At 55.9% G+C, this 25403-nt stretch overlaps 1 protein-coding gene across 3 annotated transcripts in view; it reads left to right on the top strand.

Annotated features, from left to right (window-relative positions):
- The window catches only part of TMCC2 (transmembrane and coiled-coil domain family 2), a 37072-nt gene extending 15562 nt beyond the window's left edge, over window positions 1-21510 (top strand). Inside the window, exons 1-4 of one of the 3 annotated variants that reach the window (XM_032647379.1) lie at window positions 9171-9390; window positions 17491-18431; window positions 19641-19776; window positions 20038-21510. In XM_032647379.1, the coding sequence (XP_032503270.1) occupies window positions 9364-9390; window positions 17491-18431; window positions 19641-19776; window positions 20038-20349 (1416 nt within the window). In that variant the 5' untranslated portion in view covers window positions 9171-9363 and the 3' untranslated portion in view covers window positions 20350-21510. Of the gene's footprint in view, window positions 1-9170; window positions 9391-16377; window positions 16862-17490; window positions 18432-19640; window positions 19777-20037 lie in introns of those variants that run through there. The other 2 variants (XM_032647375.1, XM_032647364.1) reach the window with 2 other exon arrangements.
- The last annotated feature ends 3893 nt before the right edge of the window (window positions 21511-25403 follow it).

Raw genomic sequence — 25403 nt, 5'->3', positions numbered from 1 at the left:
ATCTGCAAGCTTAGTTTCAACTGCAGAGAAGTCTGTGCTAAGAGTGAGATCTGGATGTGTCGGCTAAAAGGGAAACGTGGCCTTGTGGAGGGAAGGGAGACCCAGAGGGACCCACAGGGTGAGCCAGTTGTTCAGCCCTTAATGAGCAAGTTGTTTTTTTTTTTTTTTTTGGCCACATAGCCTGGCTTGTGGGGTGTTAGTTCCCCGACCAGGGATTGAATCCGGGCCACGGCAGTGAAAGGTGCCGAGCCCTAACCACTGGACTGCAGGGAATTCTCAGTGAGCAAGTACTTTGCAGCAGCTGCCAAGCCCGCCTCTCACTGCTGAGTCAGCGGATACATTTTAAAAGTCAAATTAGTACAGTCCTGTCAAGCCAGGGTCTCTGGTCCTAGAGCTGTTTAGCCAGGGGGGAGAATGGGAACCTTGTAGTCTTGAGGCTGTGCGAGCGGGTGCGCGGTGGGCACTTTCGGAGGCTGGTGAGGGGATGTTGATGTCCGCTGACTGGGAATGCAGGGGGGAGGGGGTGGGGAGCCCATCCGCTGGGGAGCTTCTCTGCAGGCTCCTGTTTGGTCTTTACACCGCCCCCACCGTATCCAGGAGGTGACAGTGGCAGGGTTCTGTTCTTGTTGCTGGTGGAAGACAGGCCAGGAGACTCTTGGGTGAGCACGCTGGGGGAAGGGTCCCTGGGTTCAGGCTGGGAATGGGGAAAATGGTTATTCCTATGACTGTTTTATATCCTTATTTAGAAATTTCAACTTTCCGAAGCTTTGTCATACATATACTCCCCGGTTACTCCTAATAACATCCGTGTGAAGTTGTCAGAGCACGTACTGTTATCTCCATGTTACACATGAGCAGACTGAGGCCTATAGGAATCAGGAAGCCGCTTGCTTAAGGGCACCCAGCCAGTTCATGGCAGAGAGGAGACTAGACCCTATGTTTCTAGCATGTCCACAAGGCCAGACTGAGATCTGAAGTCACTAAAACCACCAGGGACCATTTTATGCAATTTCCATCATGAGCGGGTTGCCTCAGCCCAAGGACGGTGGTTTTATCTCTTGGTTGCAATTTCCCCTTGGGTTATACATCCTTTCTGATCTGGCGCTGTCCCCCCAGGGATGGCCGTGGCCCTGGGGGATGCTGAGAAGAGGGGGTGCCTCCATGTCCTGAGGAAGGGGGTCTTCCAGCCATCAGTAAACCCTGCATGGTCAGCTGACTCCCCCAAACCCAGAGGCCGTTGGCTGGTGTGATAAGCTGGTTCCACCCTGGTCTCTGGGCATGAATAGAAGGGATTCTTCTCTCTCTAGTAAACATAGCCCCACATGCTCTCTGCAAGCTCCCTGGTGATTACTAACATCTATTTTTAATTCATAAGCCTCCCCCACTACCCACACCCCTTGCCATTGTTTAGAGCTTAGCAGCTGACTTTCAGACCAGAGCCGGCCCTATCAGGGGTTGAATTACTGAAACACCCGGGAGGCAGCTAAAGTTCCTTAGCTGTCCGGTGAGGCTCACCCCGGGCCCCTCCCTAAGAAAGTAGGGGGCGGGGGCCTGGAGCCCCACGGAGAGCAGGGGTGCAGCAGAGGCACAGAGAAGCGTTCAGAGTCCCAGGAAGCGGCTCAGTCTTAGTGATGTTTTTCGCCTGTCATTTGTTCCCTCCGGATCTACTTGGTTGTCTTCAAGGTTGTGTCTTAAATGATTCCCCTTTCAAAACAAAAACAGATTGTCATCTCAACCTTGCCATTCTGCTTTCTACTGTTTGTGTGACACTGAGCAAGGTAACCACTCTCTGTCTTATATCTATAAAGTGGAAAAATTAAGTCATCATTATTGGTGCCCTGGGGCATCGGCAGGTAAATAGAGAATGCAGGTGACATCTGGGTTCCCCATCTGTGTGTGGCCTTAACCTCTGGAAATCTGGGCCCTGGAGTTTTCAGCAGGGACCACTGGTTATATGTGCAGTGGCAGAGGAATTGGACCTCCTGGTTCCTCAGCAGATGAGTCTCACCCCCCTTCCCGGTCTCTCTTTTACTGAGCAGCAGTTCCTAGAAGACGTAGTGTACGCTCAGGAAAATCTAGCAACTCTTCTGTCCTGCCTTGATAACCTGCTCCCAGACTTTCAGAGAGTGGATTCGCCCCTGCAGGGGTCAGAGGCTTGTTTTCCCTTTCTCCCACGTTTGGCTTGGTCATTGATTCGCTCTCGGCCTTGTTCAAAAGCTCTCTGCAGCTGTCGCCGCATTCAGAAGGCTTGCGCAAGGTGCTCCAGCCGGAGGGTCTTGGGAGAGGAAGAGTGCAGGAGTGCTGAGTTCACAGCCAGCTCTACCAGCCTGGCCCCTGACCTTACCCTGGTCATCCTTCCCCGTCTGTGCAGTGTGGCTGGTCCCCAGAGGATGAGGAGCAGCGTGGGTTGCGGTGGTGGGAGCCTGAAGCTCACAGAGGATGTCCAGAGCCTCAGGAGACCAGCACGGAGTGCTCAGTGGCAGGAGGACTTTACCGACAGGCCAGCCTGCTGCCCCCTGGCTTCGAGGGTAGGCAGGGCCGGAGAGAGGACCAGGTGCTGAGGGGTGAGGGGGAGAGTGTGGAGGTGATGCCACGATGGTCGCTTCCCCGTGGCCTCATGGAGGTGTTATCTCCAGGCCCCAGACGGGGAGACCAGGGACGTTCCGCTCATCACGTAAACCAGAGCAGACTCTGGACAGCCTGTCCTGTACACTCCCCCGCCGGATTTCTCCAACAACAAGATTTCTCCTCTGCCCTAATAAATAAGGGGCATAAATAAGCACCCCTGTTTACTCTGAGGAATGGCAGGTGAGGGGCTGCCCTTAGCCCTAGGCTCTTGCCAAGAAGACAGATGCTGGCAGGTGCCGAGGAGCCTGGTTTTTTTTAATGTCTGGAAGCCTACCGGTTCAGAGGTGGGTGGGGCCAGCTCTGCTGAGAGAGGTTTCCAAACAGGTTCTCTCGGCAGCTGGGGGAGGCTGGACCGTCCATCTGTGAGGCCTCCTGATGTGTCTGAGCTTGTTGCCCAGGTTCCGTGGGAGGCCGACGGGGCCCTGTCCGGCTGGCCCATCGGCCTGTCCACACAAACGCATCCACCTTTAGAGCTGCGTTACACTCTTTCCGTTCAGTCGCTCGTGTACATGCGCCGGTCTGTGCCAGCCTGGACTCACACCCAGTGGCTGGGGAGGACAGCTGCCTTCTCTGTTCCCCTCTTCCACCCTCTCTCATCCCCTCTTCCCTTCTCTCTTCCTCTGTGTGGAAAGGCTCCTTAGGCAGAGGGGCAGCCAGCCCAGCGGCCTCAGGAGGGCCTCCCAAGGCAGTGCCCACGCTGCCAGCCGCCCACCAGGCCAAGGCAGGGCAGCTCTGTGCTTCGCCATGAGCTGCTGCTCCCTGTCTCAGTGATTAAAAGCCCCTGTTGCCCAGTATATCTGAGGTACCTGGTGAGTTAAGTTCTTCCTTTAGTCCGATTTGAGTTCCTCATGTTCAGGTGAAGCCACCTTGCTTTTTAGGGGTCCTGTCCAATCAGGAGAGGGGCCGAAGAAATGACTCTGCCCCTTACCTAAAGCTCTGACACCAGAGATCATGAACAGCGGAGCCTCTTGACTTTAGAGCAGGGTTTTGGACTCAGTTGCCCCAGCAGGCAGCTGGCCTCTGGAACTAGCCTTTATTTGTCTTTTCCCTACTGACATCCATGACTTTCTTTCTAGATAGAAAGTACCCAGTGCTCTCCGGATTAGCTCTGGCTTCTGGGAGTACAAAATTCCCCTAGGTACAGGGGGTGAAGTTAGATACCGTCCAAGTTACCTATCAAGACCTGATGTCATGCCTTCTCTACCCACCTGACTCTAAGCACAACCCCGGGGGTGGGGGGTGTGTGTGAAATATTACCAGCCCAGACACGGGTGGGAGACACCAGTCAGGCCCCCAGCCTTCCCGCCAGGAGCCTCAGCCCCCTCAGACACGCCCCGGTGGAAGGTGTGCTCGAGGTTTGGGTGATAACAGAGCTGATAAAAGCAGCAAGACGAGCTGTCTGTCATCCGTTCCAGATGACAAGGAGCCAGCGCTGGTGATGTGGGCATGGGTCCTGGCAGCTAGCACAGGTCTCCCCAGCCACCGGGCACATTCCTCTCTGGATTCACCACATCCCTGAGATGTGAAACGTGACCCTGGTCTCTTCTGGTGCCAGATGAGGCAATGGAAATACAGTATCACTTACCTGATCCCTGCTCTGCTTCTTTCTTTTCACAGGCACAGTTTGGGCTTTCTCTATGCGCCACAGGGCAGAGGACTCTGAAACAGGAGCAGTGATGAGTGCACACACCCCATTGCATTCCTTCTAGGCTCCTAGGGAACCGAGGGCTCCCCTGAACTGCAGTGAGGACTGGAGGCAGTGAGCAAAGTTCCTGGGAACAGAAGCCTTCTCTGACCTCCCTTCTCTCTCCAGTGGCAGGCGCTGGGGTGTTGCAGGCAGCTTGTCTGACTGTTCTTTGCCTCCAGCCCTCCCGCCGCCCCAGCTCCTGCGCCCACATCCTCTGCATCCTGAGTCTGATGCCCCTGATTCTTTTGTCCCTTCAACCTTCCTCCAAGTCTGGATTTGGGGAGTGTGCTCACTTCAGGTACCCCACCACCGGGACCCCAGAGCTGGGCCAGTATCCATAGCTAGTGAATAATTCAGCATGATCCGCAGAAGCTAAATCAGATCCTAAGTGATACTGTGACCAGGAGGCCTCCTTTGGGTGGCCGGAAAGGTGAACCCTGCCCTGGAAAGAAAAGTGCTCTGTAATATTAACTTCATTATATAAGGTTTCTTTGCTGCCTGAGAAGGCAGCTTCAGACCCAAATATTATCTGGGTGCCATGCCTGTCTACTGGCTCCTCAAGGGTTCAGGGCATTGTGGACACCCCCAGGCCATGCCAACCATGGCCTTTGACGTGTCCCTTTGAGCCCATCGGGCAGCATGCTGCAGTTTGCAGACCGCTTTGCTTTCACATACATTTCTCGTTGAATCACGTCAGCTCATGGTAAGCTCTGAGCCCTTGAGTCAGCAGGATGCCCTAAGGGTTCTATGTTTCAGTCCTCTGCTTTTAGAAGGGAGTCATTCTACATTATTCTTGGCAGATAGGGTGGGGTGGAGGGCGCTTTGCTTCCTAAAAACTGCCCAAAAAGGAGACACTGCTTCCTCTCTGGGTCACTTTCTCCCAGGCCTGTTCCCAATGTCGCCTCCCCCAGGGAAATAGAGTGGCTATAGAAGGCATGGAAATTGTCCCTCTTTCCTACCCAGCTGGCACCAGATTTGATTTTCCTAAAAGGGACCTAGGTGTGGTCCTCTCCACTGCCCGGCGTCTGGCTCACGACCATGAACTCTGTAACAGGAGTGTCCGTGGCATTAGACAGGCCGAGGACCCATGGGCGAAAGAGATGGCCTCCTCCCTCCCCGGAAGCAGCTGCAAGGTGGTGTGGTGTGTGCACGCCCCGCAGCGCTCTCTACTCTGGCCTTTCCTGTCTGCTCTTCCAGCTCATGTGGCTGAGCCTCTCCACATGCTCCTAGGAAATGCGCCCACCTTAGTTGCTCTAGTTCACCCTGAAGAAGATGGCCCTTCCTCCTGTGTGTCCCCAGAGGGAAGCCGGGCTCTTTGGTGACATGAGTTTCTAAGAAAATGCACCAACTGGCTGGCTCTAAGAGTGAGTGTTAGGGGAGGGACCTCTGAGTACTGACCAGTTCCCAAACCCCCATTTCCAAGAGGTGAGCGTTGGGGCAGCTGCCAGCCTTTCATGGAGGAATGCTAACCGGGAGATTTTCACAGCACATTTGGAGCCTGAAATTTTTTGAAGACATCACCTTGTATTTGAAGCTACTAAATTTAGCTGCTCTTCAGCATTAGTCTTTGCTCCTGAAGCCTATGACTTCTCAGGTTTCCCACCCTTCAGAATGAGTGTGTGTGTGTGTGAGTGTGTGTGTGTGTGTGCTTCCCCCCACCCAGGAGAAAGAAAAATAAGATTTTTTTAAAGAATGTGTGTTGTGGGGGGTGGGTGTGGGGACCTGAAGAGTAATAACAATGGCAAAGGAAGAGACAAGAAAAAACTTAATATTTAAGAGTATTAAAGAAAGAAGGGGCACTGCATGAGAACGAGGGGAAGAGGAAGAAAAAACTAAATTAAGGGGAACCCGGGGAAAGAGAGGGCTGAAACCTGCTGGGCATGCAGAGGAGAGCCTGGCGTTCAGGACCTGGGCTTCCTTCAGGGTCCAGGCTTCCTTCCGGGGTCCCCTTCCAGGATGACGGGAGCCCATCTGTCGCCCTGGACTCGGTAACTTGCGAGAGCGGAAAGAGGGTGGCCGGAGACGCCTGCCTCGGCTCAGCTGCCTGAGCCTGCGAAGGGCCAGCAACTGCCCTGTCCCCCTGCTCAGATGGAGCCTGTCTCTGCCAGGCCAAAGAGGAGGTGGCAGGGCAGCCAGGACTTGCCAGGAAGCACACTTGGTGGCAGTTACCCAGCAGCACTTCTCTTTGCACAAGGCCAGTTGCTTGGTGGCTAATGTCTTTCCATAGCCTGTCGCTTTAGTGCAGCTGCAGGTCTTCCTGTGTCCGCCTGCCACTCTCAACTTTGCTCCGTATGTAGCTACTTTTTGGCTTTTTCTGTCCCAGGCGGAGTCTTCCAGGCACCTCCTAGAGTAACTGTGGTCTGTGTGTGTGTACGTGTGTGTGCATGTGTGTGTGTGTGTACATACGCATGTGAAGGAGCCTCAGGACTAGTCATTTCTTTCTTTTTTTTTAACATCCTTATTGGAGTATAATTGCTCTACAATGATGTGTTAGTTTCTACTTTATAACAAAGTGAATCAGCCATACATATACATATGTCCCCATATCTCCTCCCTCTTGCATCTCCCTCCCACCCTCCCTATCCCATCCCTCTAGGTTGTCAGAAAGCACCAAGCTGATCTCCCTGTGCTATGCGGCTGCTTCCCACTAGCTATCTGTTTTACATTTGGTAGTGTATATATGGACATGCTACTCTCTCACCTCGTCCCAGCTTACCCTTCCCCCTCCCCATGTCCTCAAGTCCATTCTCTATGTCTGCGTCTTTATTCCTGTCCTGCCCCTAGGTTCTTCAGAACCTTTTTTTTTTTTTTTTTAGATTCCATATATATGTGTTAGCATACGGTATTTGTTTTTCTCTTTCTGACTTACTTCACTCTTTATGACAGACTCTAGGTTCATCCACCTCACTACAGATAACTCAATTTCGTTTCTTTTTATGGCTGAGTAATATTCCATTGTATATATGGACACTTAGGTTGCTTCCGTGACCTGGCTATTGTAAATAGAGCTGCAATGAACATAGGGATGCATGTGTCTTTTTGAATTATGGTTTTCTCAGGGTATATGCCCAGGAGTGGGATTGCTGGGTCTTTAGTCATGTATTTCAATAAAACCTATGATGTGTCAGGCATTTTTACTCATGTTCCCATTTGATCTTCCCCTCTCTACAGCCCTGGGAAATAAGGATCATGTGTATGATTTTGCAGCTGAGCTGCAGAGAATCTCCAGGGCTCAGCTCACCCACCCTCTCCTCCAGCTCCGGATGCCACCGGTCTCATCCCTGAGGCCTTTTTCTCCAGACTGCTGCTTTGTGGGTGCTGCCGCCTCCTCTTGCAGTTGTGAAGAGGCGTGTACAGGGCCTGTGGAGGCCGCATTGCTAGCGAGTGGTGGGGTGAGGAGTCACAGCAGGCCTTCTGACCCGAGCCCTCTGCCGTGGGCCGAAAGGTGTAACCTGCCCCCAGGGAGCGAGGTGTCTTCCTGCAACACACTCCTCTCCTGCCGGGGCTTTCCAAGCCCCCCCCCTCCCTTCACGCACCCCTCCCAGTGCAGTGGTAGACACTGAGTCACAGAGCCTGTGCTCACTCGACCAAGCTCCCATAGCAGGTATGGAGCTGAGACCCACACCCTGGTCATCACCTTTTCCACCACGTCATGGCACCTTGGGCTCCTGCTTCCCACCCCCAGGGCAGGAAGCTCTGCATCCTTGGCAGATTTGGGAACATTTCAGACATGTTAAGACAAGAACATACTCTGGAGGAAAAGGGACCTCTCTGCTGCTGGTTTGCCTGGCAGACATCCCCCTGGTTCCTGTTTGTCCCTTTTCTCTCAGCAGACTAATGGCTCACCCTGAGCGCCACCCCGCTTTTTCCTACTCTTCCGTTATTGTGCTGATGGGTGAGTTGTCCCTGGAGGGGAGCCGAACCCTCCCATTAGGGAGACGCCAGATACCACCTCAGGGTCATCTCAGTGGTGCGGTGAGGCCTCGAAGGAACCTCTTCATGGTGCTTCTGAGCCTTCATGATCCTGGGCAGCTGGGGAGTGAGACCTTGTGAGGTGTCATGAGAGCCCCAGGGCTCGGCTTACTCAGCCCCCTCCTTGCCTCTGGGCTTCTGCTGCTACTGCCTTCTCCTTTTTCTCCTCCCCGCACCACCCCCCCCAGTTTTGCTTGGAAGAAAAGTTTACATATGTTAGCTTGGCGGAGCCTAGAAGGGGGTGGGGGGCAGAGGAGGGATGTCTTGAGTGTGAGAAGACCAGGCTGCCTCCGTGGCTACCTAGGACAGACTACAGTAGCTGGACTGCCTTCCATCTCAGCTCAGTGGGATAGATCAGGCAGTCATCTACAGACGTCAATACCAGGGAGGGTCAGTCTTACGCTAGACACAGTGAAGTGCCAGGATATAGTTGAGATCCGATCCCTGCCTTCCTGGGATCATTAAGACTTAAGACTTGTTTATGCAAGAGGAACAGTGCACATGCCCAAAGCATGAAGAAAAAAATCAAGTGCCGTAGGCGGGAGGTCATTTACAGGTGTGGGAAGCTGCCGGAAGTGTCCCTGACCCCACATGGCCCTGACTGCTTATGCTCGAGCCAGCCCCACAACTTGGGACCTCAGTGTTGTGCCCTTGCTAGGCCCCTGTCCTCACAGACCCCAAGTGATTGCCACCACAAATGTTTGTAAAGTTTCCATGAGCCTAGGGTGTGGGGACTTCTGCTCTTGGTGTTCTGGCTGAGGGCCCTGGCATTGGGCCCTAGAGATAGCACTGGGCCCTTATCTCCGTGCACCTTCTTGAATTTGGGCCGCCCCGTCAGCGTGATCCATGCCGATCCTTAATATTTAAGCCCTGAGTCTCTCACCAGGCTCAGGTGGGTGCAGAATCTGCGTCGTCTTTGGTGATTCTGCTGTGAGAAACTGCCCTTAGAGAGGCCCAGCAGATCCCTGAACTCTGCTGCCCACCCCGGCACCCTCCTTACAGCTAGCTCTCCGCAACTGTGGGTCTCTCGCCCCCTCTGCTGGCCGCTCACGGGATTTCTTGCTGGGACTGTCAAGATGAAGTCCAAGGAGGAAGAGACGGCTGTGAGTTTGCCATCCATGTTTTATCTTGGGTGTTTTTGCTGGGGGGTGGTGGAGGGGGGGTGTGACGAATGGGAAGTAGAAGCTAGCGGGGAAGTAGCTGGCAGCGGTGTCCAGAGCAGAAAGTCGATTTCTAGGATCTCAGAGAAGAGGAAATCCCCTGGTGAGGCTGGCTACTGTCTGCTTCCTCCAGGCAGTTATTAGAGTAGGGAGGAAGCCTTGGGAGTGATGGTGCCTTCAGCCTGTGGGCAGGGCAGCGGGGAAAGAGGCAGAAGACTGCAGGCTGAGCTGGCTGTGTTAGCATCTGCCAAGGAGTCCCCTCCAGGCTCCAGCCTTTTTGGCTTTGAAGAGCTCGCCTCCATCCTGGAAGCCTGGCTAGGAGGTCCACTTCTGTTCTGAGGCTGAAGAAGGGAGTTGATGGGACTGTGCCTGTTTGTGAGAGGGGCTTCTGACGGTGAGAGGCACTTGTGTGCGAGGCATTTGTGCGTGCATGAGGGGAGCGGCGGGGAGGGGAGAGGGGGGGAGGGGAGGGGAGGGGCGGGGCATCCATCCGGTTGGGTGAAAGATGCAGGTGCACGTGTTGCCATGTGCTTCCCCAACCTGCCCCCAGGCAGGAGTTGCTGTCTGTCACACCTGGATGTCCTCATGAACACTGGACTCATAGTGGCAACAGCTGGACTTGGGGATGGGCAGGGTAGAGGAGGGCACCCGCTTGGTGATCCTCCCTTTCTCCTCCCAGATGGGAAGGTGCAGCCGTGAGCCCCAGGGAGGGAGAAATCTCCCAGCGCAATCCGCCCCTAATCCCCAGGCTGGGCGTCAGACTGGAGATGGCGGCTGCAGAGCCTGGGAGCTCCGGCACACCTGCTCGCAGACCCCGGCTTTCCTTGGCGAGCCCAGTGCTGCCCAGGGACTGTGATCCCGGGGGCCTGGCACAGCCTGCAGAAAGCTGGGGCCTCAGGGCCCCTGGTACCCCAACACCAGCACGGCTTTGGGAAACGGTACCTACACAGGTGAGGCCCTGGTAGGGATGGGGGTGGGGTTGGGGGATGGAAGAAAGCCATTTCTGGAGTTCGTCAGGTGGGCTGTGCTCCCCTCCAGTCTCTTGGGTTGTGGCCCCCTCTCCTCTTCTCTCTCCATTATAGAGATGGGAGAAGGGAGGAGGGGTGAACACCAGGCCTCCAGGCTTAGGCTGACGGGTGCTGGCAGGGCCCTTGGGGTTGGGTGAGGGAGCCCTGGCAAAGAAACCTACAGACGTCACAACGCGTGAGGCCAGAGGAGCTGACATGAAATTAAGCGGAAGGGGTGTTCCCGGTTGTGGCTGCCTCTGTCTACAGAGAAACAGTGACCGCGAGGGAGGAATGTGAAGGGCCAGTGAGCACGATCCCCGTAGGAGGGTCCGGAAGGAGCAAAATGCTGGGTGCTTGGAGCTTTGGGAGAATTTGGAGGATTGAGAATAAAGGAGGTGCCAAGGTGGGAGGGCAGCTCCGGGGTTCCAGCCAGGGTGTGGGTATGAGGAGGCAGAGGGAACAGCACAGCAGGGCATTTGTGTGGACAAAAGGGCATTGTTCTCAGCAGGGCAGGGAATGAGGCCGCTGAGCCGAGGATGTAGTTTTGACCAGAACCAAGGGGTGGACCTATCAGAAAGGACTGGAATCCGAGGGCTAGATGAGAGGAGTGTCGCTCTGCCAGGAAGAGTCACTCTTAGGCTCAGGGCGGGAGGAAGCACTTGCTGGCTGCAGGAGGAGGCTGATTGAAGCCTCCACCCAGTGCCCGGCTGCCTGGAGATCGTAGGTGCTGCATGAAAGGATGCGAGAGTGAGTTTCCTCATCTGTTTGGACTCTGCACCCTGCAGTCCCTCGTAGCAGTGTAAAATTCCTTGTAAAGCCGCTGAGGGCACTCATGCAACGAGGAAGGGGCACTGCAGGAAGAGCCAGGTCCCTCACGCACCTGCCCTTGAATCCCTCGTGTGGCAGCTGGGGTCTCACTGCAGGAGTTTTTCATCTTACTCTTACCCAGTGAACAGCCCCAGGTGTATATATGTAATATATCCTCCTCCACGTGTACCCCTTTATCTAAGCATTTGCCTCCCTGCCCTCTGGAGAAAAGCCACTTGGGCTCCCAGACACCAATGGAACCACTGGATGGGCTGGTGCCTTCCCCTCCCCCACCCCCTGCCTGTTCCTGCCCCTCCCTGCCCCTCCCGCACCTGGCTTGGGTTAGCCGTGATGATGCCTCCAGAGCCGGGGTTGAGCGGCTTCATAGCACCTGCATTATCTGGGAGAATGGGAGCAGCCCCTGGCTAAGGACCAAGGGTTGGCGTAATCTTCCCCATCTGCTCTGGCTGGAACATCAGGTTGGTGTGGGAGATGTCAGGTTGCCTCCCTCCCAGCTTCATTGTAGGGTCACACTGCCTCTTTGGGCAGGGGGTGGGGTGTTTGCTGGCCATGGCTGTTCCTCTCCATCCTGGCCTGGCTTACCTCCCTTTCCCTCGAGGAAAGAGGGGAATCTGTGTGTTCTCCATCCTGAGAAGGGTGCTCAAATCAGAGTCACAGGGCGAGAAGTCAGCAGATGGAAGCATCTCTGCTGACTCACCCGGGCCTGACAGGCCTGTCACACTCACCTGTGGGGCTCTTAGTCACTGCAGCCCAGGAGCAGCACCCCGCACGGACCTCAGCCCATCTGGTCAGACCCACAGACAAAGCAGGGTTGACACCTGACTCCATTGCTCTCCACCCTGGGAGGGGGCACACAGGCCACCTGACCCGGGATGACAGGGCCACCCTGCTCTCCTAAAGGGAAGCATAGGAGCCCCAAAGCTCTTTTCTTTCCTCTTTTTTTTTTTTTCCAAGAGTGACCTTAGTGTTGGCTTTCCAACCCCTGAGCAGGTAGCTAGGACAGGAATCATCTCTGCAGCTTGCTCTGGGGACCCTAACAGGAGAGCACTTTGTAAATGTAGGAGGAGGCTGCCTGTCCCTGGGGGAGGGGAGTCACAGGCTGGGGGCCATCTCCGGTCTCCTGGGAACCTGGGAGCGCAGGTGTGGAGCACGCATTCCTTGCAAGTGTGATTGTTGATATGGTCCATCTTGAAGCATGTTTATAATGTGTTTGTACTGTTGCTAGAGAAATAGACCCATGATTCACATCTCACAGTTTACATGGCTAGCGTCCTTCCCCTTTGCACTGAGGAGCTTCATGTAAGCTTGCATGCTTCTGTCCCAACAGTGTCTGCCTCAGGGACCCAGGCTGCCGGGCCAGTGTGTGAGAGGAAGACCCATGTCCCGTGTCTGGCCGGGTTAACATGGAGATGTGAGCTCAGGCCCCGGAGGAGGTGGGAGCCCTGTAATCTGGCAGAGCACCTAATCCGGCTTCGCTCAGCTCTGCTGGAAGCGGGCAGGGAGAAGAGTCTGAGGGGCTGTGAAGCCTCGTGGAGCGGGTGCTCCCAGGGGTGTGTGTCACCAGAGCAGGGAGACGAATAGGGAAAGTTGTGCCCCGGACACTTCTGACAGCGTCCCAGCTCTGGCTCTTCCAGAACATTCGTCAACACTTCTCGGACATCACTGTCTGTGTAGAACAGTGTCAGTGACCTCAGCCCTGGCTGGTGGGCACCCTGAGCAGGGAGCGTGACCTGGCCTCTGGGTTGCCTTGTGTGGATAGGGGTCATGGAAGAAGCATGGGCCACTCTCCATGGTTCTCCTCTTCTTAGAACTTGCCCCCCCTGTGCACAGGGATTCTTCCTGGGGTCAGGTGCCTGCGGAGTGTCTGGCCCCTCTCAGGCAGGAGAGTGGGGCGAGGAGGCCGTGGTGTTGGTGGCTAGGCATGGACAGAGGGCTGGGTGGCCTGGGCCGTGTGAGGCTCTGTGACAGTTTTGAGAGAGGAGCAGCAGTGCCTGTGTAGCCCACCCACTGCCGTGTTCCAGGCTGGGGGACCCTGGGAGTTTTCACCTGCTGGTGACCGGGAGTTCAGTGATCTGTATTGCTCCTCTTTTTAGTGAGTGAGTTAGAGCTGCTTCTTCCCTTTTTTTTTTTTTTTGTCTGTGCTGTGCAGCACGTGGGATCCTAGTTCCCCGATCAGGGATTGAACCTGTGCCCCATGCCTGCAGTGGAAGCACAGAGTCTTAACCACTGGACCACCAGGGAAGTCCCAGCTAGAGCTTCTGCTGTGTTAAAAATGTGCCCATAAGATGAAGGACTCAGATACCGTCCCGCAGACCCACTCTGTAATAGGACATGGGCTGGCCCTGCAACCTAGGCCAGCAGATTGAGGGCCCTGGTCTTCCACACCCAGGTTGTGCGACCATCACCTCTTTCTAGTTCCGGAATATCTTCATTATCCCTAAAGGAAACCTGTACCCATTAAGCAGTCACTCCCCATTTCTCCCTTCCCCAGCCCCTGGCAACCGCTAGTCTGCCTTCTGTCTCTATGAATTTAAGTATCCTGGACATTTCATATAAATGGAATTGTACAGTATGTGGCCTTTAGTATCTGTTTTCTTTTACTTGGTGTACTGCTCTTGAGATTCATCCACGTTGTAGCCTCTATCAGTACTTTATTCATTTTATAATCAAATAAGATTCCGTTGTGTGACTCTACAGATTTTGCTTACCCATTACCCAACGATCAGTGGACATTTGAGTTGTGTCCGCCCTTTGGCTATTGTAAATAGTGTTGCTGTGAACATATGTGTACGAGTACTTGTTTAATACCCGCTTTCAATTCCTTGGGGCTGCACCTAGGAGTGAAATTGCTGGGTCATAAAGTAAATCCATGTTTAATTTTTTAAGGACCCTCCAAACTGTTTTCCACAGCAACTGCGCCATCTTGCATTCCCGCCAGCAAAGGTGTGAAGCTTCTGATTTCCCCACATCCTCGCCAACACTTGTTATTTTTCCCTTTTAAATTATAGCCGTCCTAGTGGATGTGAAGTGTCAGTTGATTGTGATTTGTTTTTGAGCACCTGCTGTGTGCCCTGAGATTGTACTGTGATCATTGCCTTCATGGTCTCATTTTATCCTCCTGACAATCCGTTGAGGTGGGTAGAAATACCCCCTTTTTCTAGATGAGAAAGCTGAGTCCCAGAAAAGTTAATGACATATCTAAGGGCACACAGCTGGTAAGTGACAGAGCCAGGATTCTAAACCGGTGTTTGCTTCCACACTTAGTGCCCTTTCCATTGCCCTGCATGGGCCTTGTATCCTGTCTCATTGCGATTCTTCTTCTTTTATTTTTTGTGAGCAAATCTCATTCTCCTCATGCTCTGCTAGATTCATCCCTCTTAACAGCTTTCTCATCTTTTTTCTTCTAATGCTCTAATTTTCCTTCCTTTGTTAAAGCATAATCCCTCTTTGTACCTCTGCCTGTCTGTCTGCAGCCTCCTTGGCTCTTTTTTCCTGGTCACCTTGTCTCCCTTTCGTCCTGAAAGGGCGCTGCAGCCTTGGGGAGGGGGGGGGGGTGAGCTTAGGGAGAGGAGGGAGTGGAGAACTCCCTGGGGGCAGGGACAAAGAGGCATGTTCTGTGACTGGAGCCAGCCAGAGGCTCCAGGCATTGTAGACCCAGTGGAGGGGCAGGAAGGAGCTGGGGTCCTGCCGCAGGAACCCCAGGCTTGAGTCTGGGCCCCAGGGCAGAGAAGAGGGGCGGGAGGTGGGGAAACGGGTGGGACTGCAGCCCACTTCAGCTCACCACCAGGCCCTCCTGCTGATTTTCCTGGAGTGCCTGTTCTCTCATTCATGGGGATTTCACAGCCAGCTTCAGCTCTGCTTTTCTATTTGTAAGCCAGACAGCCACCAAATTGAGGGGGAAAAGGCTCTAAGCTGCCAGACTGGAGCCCGGACGGGCAGGGAATTTGCTCTTTTACACTCCCTTGTAGTCCAAAGCACTTTTGCTTTTCACAGCGAGTCCGTGTCTCATTAGGTCCTCCGACACTCCTCCAAGTAGGTGGGACCGACGCTCTCCTCTTTATAAAGATGAGCCCGTGACCTAGCTGAGCATCAGGCAGTGAGGCCGCCAGATCCCAACTCATTTTCTGAATATTCTTTCTCCCACGCAGAGAGTGGAAGAGAGGGAAAGTGTTGACTCTCTTTGGAAAGCACAGCGGCCTTATAAAGGGGTCAAGTCCTTTAATCTTAAAAGCTGTGTGTTGCATATAGAATTAAATTTTGCCTCATAGTATCAACGTTGAGCAAGTTTTTTGGTATAATCTTTTAAATAAACTTCATTTCCTCCGCGGCACCGACGAGTGCCTCTGTCTGCCTGTGCTGTGCCAACTGCTCACTACACATCCTCTTGTGTTACCCTCACCAAAGGCCTGAGAGGAGATGTGATTATCCCCATTTTACAGGGGGGGATACTGAGGGTCAGGAAAATCGAGAGATGGGGTGTTTGCCATCACTGCAGGAACAGCACAGGAAGAAGGGCTTTCACTGCACGATGCACTTTGAAGTCAGATTGCTGCAACGAGTAGACCTTGGGACGGGTCACTAAGGGAGACTGTGGAATTGGCTCCTCTGATATACAAGGTCCTGAAGGTATCGGTACCCGGCAGAGGGCAAAGGGACATGCGGGGAGACCCAAAGCACATGTCAGAGGAAAGTCCTGACTTCAGGAGGTATGGAAAGGGATGGGTTTTGTACCCAGCATCCCCAGTGGAACGGGGACCTGAAAAGGCTGAAGGGGAAGCCCACAGAGGAGACACCCTCCTCTGGCTCCTGAGTTTGGCAGGGCTATTGTTTTTAACAGCGTTTGCCAATAATTTCGCACCTCGGCAGAAATGGAGCCCAGTGACTTCTGCCTGTAATTGGCACGGGCTGCTTCCGGTGCGTGAGCTGTGAGCTGGGGCCACTTTCTTTGTGTTTAACCCCTTCCCCCATGTGTACCTCACCCTGCCCCCACCCCCACATACACAAAAAGAGCGACTATCTGACCGGCCCAGGGTGTGCTGTGTGTAAAAATACAGGGGGTTGAGCCATTTCCTGCTGCTTCCGTTGTTGCATGGAGATAAGACACTGGGACTCGGCTGTGGACAGCGGTCCTTCAACAGGCTGAGGCGGGTCTGGCCCTGGGAGAGTGGGGCTCCAGGCCCGCCTGCTTTCATCCGACCTTGCTTCCCATCTTTCCTATCTTCTGTGACCTTTCCTTCCCCTCTCTCCCTGCCCCCTATCCTCTCTCAGTCTCTCTGCTCCATTCTCTGTGCCACCCTGATGCACTCAGGAAGCCTGCCTGCCTGCGAGGAAAAGGCGCTGTCCTCTCCCTCCTCCACATTCACCTCCTTCCACGCTGGATGGCTGGTACCCCCAGGCCCCCAGCCTGGGCCCTGCTTCCCTCAGCCTGTGGGTTACTTCTGGGACTCGAGACCTTGGGGACCCAGCCAGCAGGCAGGTGGGGGTGTGCTCCTCTCCCTGTCCTGGGAGACCGGGCAGGGCCGGGCGCTCCCGCCATCATGAAGCGGAAGAGGTTGCTGACGACCCCAGGGAGCTGGAAGGTAAGGGCAGGGCTGCGAGAGGTGTCTGCGGAGGCAGGTGGCCCGCTGCGCTGCACTGGGGAAGCCCAGGTGGGGAGGGTGCAGGGAAGTGCTTCCTGTGCCTGCATGGGGCCCAAGTGTAGGCTCTGGTCAGCTCTGAGGGAGCGGCCTGCTCCAGGCAGGAGCCTTCTGGAGGGCTGAGTCCAGAGGGACAGCGTGTCTCATCCCCGAGAAATAACCCCGTGACTGCAGTGAAGCCTCAGACCTGCTTGGTCCATGTGATGGGGCAAAAAGAGTTCTGGGCTGCCAGTTCTGTCTTCCTGAAGCTGTTTGTCCCTGAGCAACTTGCTTGAACTCTCTGGGCCAAAGGAGGAGCAGGTCTGCCTAGACTGCCTTTTAGGGTGTTGTGGGGATTGGGTAAATAGCAGCTGTGCAAGCCCTTCCTAAATGGCGGCTGTGAGGGAATACTGTTGTCATTGCCATTATCCTTTCGGACTCTTTCCTTAAAGTTTCCTGTTCAACCTGCATCCGTTTTCCAGGCGGTGAAAACCAAGTCCAGAGTTGCCCAGGGACACACGAGGGACCCCTGTGGGCCCCCTCCCTTGGTTTCCTGATTGACTTACGCTTCTTCTGCTTGCCTTCTTCCCCAGGTCGACAAGGGGGACCTCGCGGCCCTGAGCCTCCCTGGCGGCCCTGGCCACGGTGATGCCGATGGCCCCATCAGCCTGGACGTGCCGGACGGGGCCCCGGACCCCCAGCGGACCAAGGCCGCCATCGACCACCTGCACCAGAAGATCCTGAAGATCACGGAGCAGATCAAGATCGAGCAGGAGGCGCGGGACGACAACGTGGCCGAGTACCTGAAGCTGGCCCACAACGCCGACAAGCAGCAGGTGTCCCGCATCAAGCAGGTGTTCGAGAAGAAGAACCAGAAGTCGGCCCAGACCATCGCCCAGCTGCACAAGAAGCTGGAGCACTACCGCCGGCGCCTGAAGGAGATCGAGCAGAACGGGCCGTCGCGGCAGCCCAAGGACGTGCTGCGGGACATGCAGCAGGGCCTGAAGGACGTGGGCGCCAACATGCGCGCCGGCATCAGCGGCTTCGGGGGTGGCGTGGTGGAGGGCGTGAAGGGCAGCCTCTCCGGCCTCTCACAGGCCACCCACACCGCCGTGGTGTCCAAGCCCCGGGAGTTCGCCAGCCTCATCCGGAACAAGTTTGGCAGCGCTGACAACATCGCCCACCTGAAGGACCCCCTGGACGACGGGCCCCCCGAGGAGGCGGCCCGGGCGCTGAGCGGCAGTGCCACGCTCGTGTCCAGCCCCAAGTACGGCAGTGACGATGAGTGCTCCAGCGCCAGCGCCAGCTCGGCTGGGGCGGGCAGCAACTCGGGGGCCGGGCCCGCCGCGGCGCTGGGGAGCCCCAAGTCGAACATGCTGTACGGCGCCCCCGGAAACATGGATGCCGTGCTGGAAGAGCTGCGGGAGATCAAGGAGGGCCAGTCCCACCTGGAGGACTCGATGGAGGACCTGAAGGCTCAGCTGCAGAGGGACTACACCTACATGACCCAGTGCCTGCAGGAGGAGCGCTACAGGTGTGTGCCGCCCGGCCCAGCCCTGGGGAGAGGGGCCGAGCACCGGCTTTCAGACTTGGTGGTAGCAGCAGACGGGGGAGCATCTAGAAGGGTCCTGGGCTGCTGGAAGGGGCCAGGAAGAGGCTCCGAGGACCCTTCCACCAGCTTCCAGGGCAGCTGGAAGTTAGGATTATGGGGCCTGTGGAAGGAAGGCTCTGCCCGTCTCAGGAGCTTTGAGCATCTCTACTTGATGATTACATGGTTGTTGTACAGAAGGGGAAACCGAGGCAGGAGCCAGATACATGGCCTTTTACCTGGAGAGAGTCTGGCTAAGAGCACTGACTCTGGAGCCAGGTTACCTGGGTTCAGATCCCAGCTCTACTCTTTACCCTTTACCTTGGACAAAGTTCTTACTACTCTTCGTACCCGGCGTCCTCATCTGTGAAGCGGGAATAACGTGAATCCCTGTTCACAGGGTTTGTGAGGATTGAGTCCAAACCTGTGAAGTCACCGTATGGAGGTGTCTGGCATGGTCCGTGTGAGCGTCCAGCCGAGGCTGCTGGGTCAGCCTGCCCCCTCCTTCCCTTCTGTCGGCTCTGCTTTTGCTCTGCGCCTCCCGTGTGCCATTTGGCACCTGCTCCTTGGGATTCTTCGGGATCTTTTCTTTAGTTAGCGCTTCTTCTTCTTTATATATGTGAAGAAGGTTTGGAAAGTTGAGGGGGAAACCTGCCTGAAAGCTAACTACACCCCCTGCCCGCCATAGTAGTCATCTTCTCTATTTTATGCCTTTAGAGCAGGGATTGTGTCTCTATATATCCCTGGGTCCCTGGTACCCAGGAGAGCATTAGCCCAGGGCTTAAGGGCCGAGGTTGTTGAAGTCAGTCAATCCTTGACTCCTCCATTCCATGAGCTCTGTGATCTCAGGCAAGTTCCTCAACCTCTCTATGCCTCGGTCTTCTCGTCTGTAAAATGGGGGTGACACTAGTACTTACCTTGAAGGTATGTGGAGGAGGATCCTATGGGATAATGTGGCTAAAGTGCCTAGCCCAGGGCCTGCATATAAGAAGTGCTGTGTACGTCGTAGCTTTCATTGTTGTTGCTGTTAAAATTGGACAGGGCTGGACACCTGGGGTGGGTTGAGTCATTGTTGAGAATGAGTGAAATTGATCCTGCGGGGAGACAAGAGGCTTGGGGAGCTGGGACTGGTGTCATACCTTCTCCCTCCGCCAGATATGAGCGGCTGGAGGAGCAGCTCAACGACCTGACCGAGCTTCACCAGAATGAGATGACCAACCTGAAGCAGGAGCTGGCCAGCATGGAGGAGAAGGTGGCCTACCAGTCCTACGAAAGGGCCCGGGACATCCAGGTACAGCAGCCTCAAGAGGAATCCGGGAGCGGGCTGGTGCCGCCGCTTCCCCTTAATCAAGACTTCCACTTGCCACCGTCCTCCCCAAATAGTCATCATTAAAGGACTCGGGCCCCTAGCTGCAGCTGACCACCCTCTACCCTGCCTGGCCTTCGGAGGGGGCACCCTGTGCATTGTCACCTCCTCGGAGGGGCAGGTAGGGTTTCGGCTGGGGGCCTGCCCGCCCCGAGCTCCAGTGCACCCACCCCTGTGTCCCTGCAGGAGGCTGTGGAGTCTTGCCTGACCCGGGTCACCAAGCTGGAGCTGCAGCAGCAACAGCAGCAGGTGGTGCAGCTGGAGGGCGTGGAGAACGCCAACGCGCGGGCGCTGCTGGGCAAGTTCATCAACGTGATCCTGGCGCTCATGGCCGTGCTGCTGGTGTTCGTGTCCACTCTCGCCAACTTCATCACACCACTCATGAAGACCCGTCTGCGCATCACCAGCACTGCCCTCCTGGTCCTCGTCCTCTTCCTCCTCTGGAAGCACTGGGACTCCCTCACCTACCTCCTGCAGCACGCACTACTGCCCAGCTGAGCGGCCGGCCTGTCCCGACCCCGTGCTCTCCCCAGCCCCCAGCTGGCCATGCTTCTCCGGGGGAACCCTGGGACTCCCGAGTCCTTGGACTTCATCATGTGTCCAGTTTGGCCTCCTGCCCAAACTGTCCATTCCAGCGACTTCTGCCCCCTTCTCTGTCCTTGCTTCTTCTGGCCAGTGCCTCCTCCCTGTTGGCCTGAAGGGAGCCGTAAGTGTAGCCCTGGCTGGAGGCGGTGGGGGCGTCGGTGGCCAAATGGAGCAGAGGACACCCGGATGGACTGTTTTGATTATTTACAGTCACACAAGGGCTCCTCCCAGCTGACGCAGATGCCGTGGGTCAGGAAGGCCAATGAGAAGAGGGGCAGGAGAGGGCCATGCCTCGGCTTTCCTAGGGAAGAGCCCATGCTTCAGGCAGCTCCGGCTCCCTCTTTGTGGAGATGGTCAGAATGAAGGCAAGAGCTTCCACTGGCCCCGGGGAAGCTCCCCAGCTCACCCCTCCCTCCTCCAGAGCTGGGTTGAGGCTGGGTTCTGGGTTGGGCCCTTCTGGGATCTGAAGGATGCAGGCTCTGGAGGCCAGTTAGGTGTGGCTTTGGATTTGTGTGTTCCCTGTTATCCTTTCTGCCTGTCCCTGGATCTGCTCTTTTCAGGGAAAGAGGCCCCAGGGGTCCCAAGCCTCAGCCCAAGCTCTTAGGGTTCTGTTTATTTATTTATTTATTTGTTCCTTTGTCCCTTATTCCCCTGAGCTCCAGGGAGAGGTCCCACCCCCACCGCCCTCTCCGGTCCTCTCTCTGAAGCCAGGGCTGCTGCTTGGCTGTCAGGTACTTCCACGCCATTTAGATCTGGAGACTCCTGGCTGGGGGAAGCGGGGCAGAGCCACCCAGCCCCACTCTCCTAGGCAGCGCCTCAGCCTCTTTTATATGTCTGTTTATTCTGTATGTGTGTATTTGTGTGGGGGAGGTTGTCTGTTGCTTTCTTTTTTTTAAGGCTCTGGAGTGTTGTGTATGGTTTCTCTTCACATCCCAGCCTCCCCAAGGGCACTTCCAAGAAGAGAGGGGATTTGTCGGAAAAGGAGAGAGAAATCCCCTGGAACAGGGGAGGGCAGTGCCTGCCAGCTGTTGTGGACCTTCCCGAGAAATAAATATCCTCTAAATTTTCAAACCATCCCGTCTAGCGTTGGTTGATTAGGCTGTTTCCATGGAAACCACCGAGTCTCTCCCGACACTCAAGCATTCTGGGTAACACAGACTGGGCCTCACCTATTGGCCTGTGGCCTTCGTCCTCCAGGATCTGACATTGAACAAAGCGTCATCCACCCTTCCCATTTGCTTTCCACAGCCAAAGCTCTGGCCTGGGTGATAGGGAGGTGAGATGATGTCCATCCCATCCAGCCTCCCTGGAGTGCTTTCTAGGAGGAGGGAAATTGGGAGAGATTTCCTTAGTTTGGAGAACATAAGCAGCTGGAGGCCTCGATGACAGCAGTCATGCCCAGGTATGGCCACAGGAGGGCAGCAGAGTCCTTATTCAGCACTTTCTTAGGGTTCAGCTCCAAAGACTAGCATCTGTTGGCGTTAGCTTGGCCTTTCGATTCTGTCCAGCCAGAGCAGAGATCACCTGCCTTGAGCATAGAGGCCCTCAGTGTCTGCTCTGTGACTGTATTTCCCACCCCTGACAGTTAAGGGCACCCACAGAAGGCACTGGATTCCCAGCAGGAACCCTGTGGGAGCTCACTTGGCCCACCTGAGTCTCCCTACTGCGAGGAGATGCCCCCAGTTCGTGAAAGCAGGAGGGCTGTAGGGAAAGCACCTACCCCAGAGCCCTGGCCCATAATTAGCGCACCTGTGTGGCCAATTCCCATCTTTCTGGGCCTCAGTTTCTACATCTGTAATATGAATGGATGCAGTAGCTGCTAATTTCAAAGGGCTCTGACATTCTGTGGTTCTGTAGGCCTGAGAAGTCAAGTTACAGATGTATCCGTGACCTTGGGCTTTAGGGGACTTTAGGAGTCAGGGACTGTGCCCTTAACTGGATCAGAGAGGGTGCTGCGCTGGCGCTGGCAGGAGGGCAGCATTGATGGTTCATCTTCACCCTCTATAACCGGGTAGGAGTTTCACCAGGTGACCTTACAGGGCCTTCCAACAATGTCACTCCTGGGCCCTGCACCCCCCATTTCTTCCAACCACATGCACACCTCCCTTGGGGGCCATGGGCTCTGGGCCAGGAGCCCACATTCCTGGGCCCCAGGTGGGGGTGGCTGCTCCAGGCTGCAGACATTTCCCACATTCCTCCCCAAGGTCAGGTGCCTTCCCTGCATTGGTTCTTAAATGTCACTGCCAGCCACAGTCCACACTGAAAGGGAGGAGGGAAGAGGGAGGCTGGGGCGTGACATTCTCAGCTGATCCTGAGGCTGCAAAGTAAACAGCCCTAGGAGAGGGGAACATCAGCCCCGCCCCCACACCCACCCCCGGCTACAGAGCCCTCTTCTGCAAAAAAGGACGGAACAGGCAGACCCTATATTTGCCTCTTTGTGACAAGGGGCTTCTCGCTAAGCCCAGGCCCCGACTAGGAGTCGGGTTTCATTCCTCTGACAGTCACTGCCCTTCCTTGTTCATGTCTGAGCCTCTCTCCACTCTGTAAAAAGGGGACAAATTGCTCCAATCTGGACCTGCCTGCCTCTCCCGCCAGGGGTCACAGGGTGAGACATTGAGTCAGGGTGGCCTCTGCAGGGGACCACCCTCCTTTAGACTGCAGGACCAACAGGCAGGCTTTCTCCCCGGGGGTCCGTCCTGCAGGTCCCAGCCCCACACCTGGGGTTCGCAGGGCCCAGCCAGGCCAGCACCCTCCCGCAGCCTCAGTGGCCCAGGCTGGGGGCAGCTGAGAACCCATCTCTGCTTGGACTTGGTGCGGTAGTGCTCCAGCAGCACTTGGCGGGCAGCTGGCTGGCCTGGAGCCGGCATATTTGCTGTGCCATGTTTGCTGTGCCCGTGCAGAGCTGGTGCTCCCTGCCAGCTTCGTGGAAACGGTGGCGCTGCAGCAGGTGCAGCCTGGGCCCGCACCAAAGCCTTCAGACGGCACGGGGCAGAGGGCAGTGACCTGACCCCCGCCGCTCCAGGAGACTCAAGGGTGATTCTGGGGGGAAGGGGAGGGAAAGGAGGAAAGACCTGGGGCCACAGGGTGGGAGAGGAGGGGAGCTTTAGCCGGGACGCCTGGATGGATCCACGTGGCAGGCCCCCCGTCAGTGACGGCGCCCTTAAGTGAGGTCAAGTTTCCAATGTAAGAGCCTGGGCTTTGGAGCCTGCAGCTCTGGGCTCCAGTCCCAGCGCTGCCACCCACCTCAAACAAGGTTCCAGTCTCAGATTAGCCTCCTCCTCTGCCCATAGGAAAGCAAATGGCATCTGGCTCACAGGTTTGGGGTGCAGGAGAGAGGACATTCTGCGTGTCACACCTCAGCCTGGCGCCTAGAACCTAATAAGGGACTAACCAAGGCAAGTTATGACTCCTCCCCCTTCCTGAAGCCAAGGGGATGTTCAAGTGCAGAACTGCTCAGAGACGTCTAAGGCAGACCCTAAAGAAACGAGCAAGGCTGAGGGTGACTGAGGAGGTCTTGGCCTCCAACTCCTGAAGGCTCAGTAGAGGCCCTCACAGCTCCCCTTCCCTGCGAGCTGAGGGCCTGCTTATTCCAGACACCTTTCCTCCAGGACTTGCAGACAAAACCCGCCCAGTCCCAGGGAGTCGGGCCCCAGCTTGAGACAGGACTGGATGAGGCCTGCCTGGCCCAGGCTGGCTGCCTCCACCCGGGTCCTGTGAGTATATCAGTGCTCAGGGCCCAGGTGTGTGCTCAGGAATCGGCATCAGGAGGCCCAGGTTTGGGTGGAGGCTCAGCCACTCAGCGCTGGCTGTGGGGTTGCAGGCTCGCGTCTCCTCGTCGAAATAAGGATGCCTGGGCTGCCCAAGTGGCAGGGCATTCGTGAGGCTCAGAGGAGATGTCAGGTATGGGTGCCTGCACTTCAGGTCCCCAGATCTCTCTCCCTAAGGGAGACAACTGTCGGGCTGCTGCTGGGCCATCTGGCGTCCCCACAGAGGGCTCTGACCTGCTCGGGGCCAAGCCTGGGGCAGGGCTTGAGAGAGTGGCTGGCAGTGGCCCCTCAGGCTGAAGGGTTGTAGCCAACCCCCCAGTGGAGCTGGAAGGAGGAGGCTCGGCCTCCACCAGACGTGCTGGGACAGAGGTGGAGAGGGAGGGAAGGCTGGGACTTGCCCCAGCACATCCAGACCTGCCAGCGGGACCTGAGTCACCCAGCTAGCTAGAAGGACAGTCTAGGTTGGTGACGGCGGCACTGCTTCCCACACTCGGGTCCTCCCAGAAGAGCCCTCCCTCCCCGGTAGCCGATCCAAAGTCTAACTCAAGATGAGGGGCCCAGGGGTGCTCGATAGACCACCTTGGCCATGCCCCTGCCCCCAGGCAGCCACCCACCAAGTTGGCTCTGCTTCCAAAAGCACCCGGAGGAGATTCCACAAGCTCTGGGTGCCTGAACCCTGCTGCCCGCCCACCTCCCAGCCTAAAGGTCCTTTGATTGCCTTACTCTGGCTTTTCTTGTAGCGATTTCAGCTCACTGAAGAGAAGACTAAAGTAAACCCTTTAGAAAGATCTGGGTCTCCAGCTGGTTTGGGCGCTCTGATCTCTGGGCTCCTGCAGGAAGGCTGAGTTCTCTCTGTACCACTCTCTTGGGTCCCTTTGTTCTTTTTCTACTTGAGCCCAGCCCCAAGCACCCAGAGTTGAGGTGGAGGTGAGGAGGAGAAGATTTCCCACGAAACTGGGCATTAAATAAACTCATGCAAGAGACAAGTCACAGGCACAGACCTGTTATATGTCTCTGGCTGGTCCCTTCTCCATCTTCTCAGTCAGGCAGGGCCACGCCAGGCCAAGGATGGGAAGACCTGAGTGATAGCAGCGTGGATGCTGAGGAAGAAGGGGCTGACCAGGGGTCCCGTTCCTTCCTCTCCATTTCCTTCTCTGCTGGTCTTGGAGCTCTCATCAAAGGTGGGCAGCTTGTGGTCCA

Source organism: Phocoena sinus, chromosome 1 (assembly GCF_008692025.1).
Source record: "Phocoena sinus isolate mPhoSin1 chromosome 1, mPhoSin1.pri, whole genome shotgun sequence".
Taxonomy (NCBI): Eukaryota; Metazoa; Chordata; class Mammalia; order Artiodactyla; family Phocoenidae; genus Phocoena; species Phocoena sinus.
This window is presented reverse-complemented; position numbering and strand designations above follow the sequence as displayed.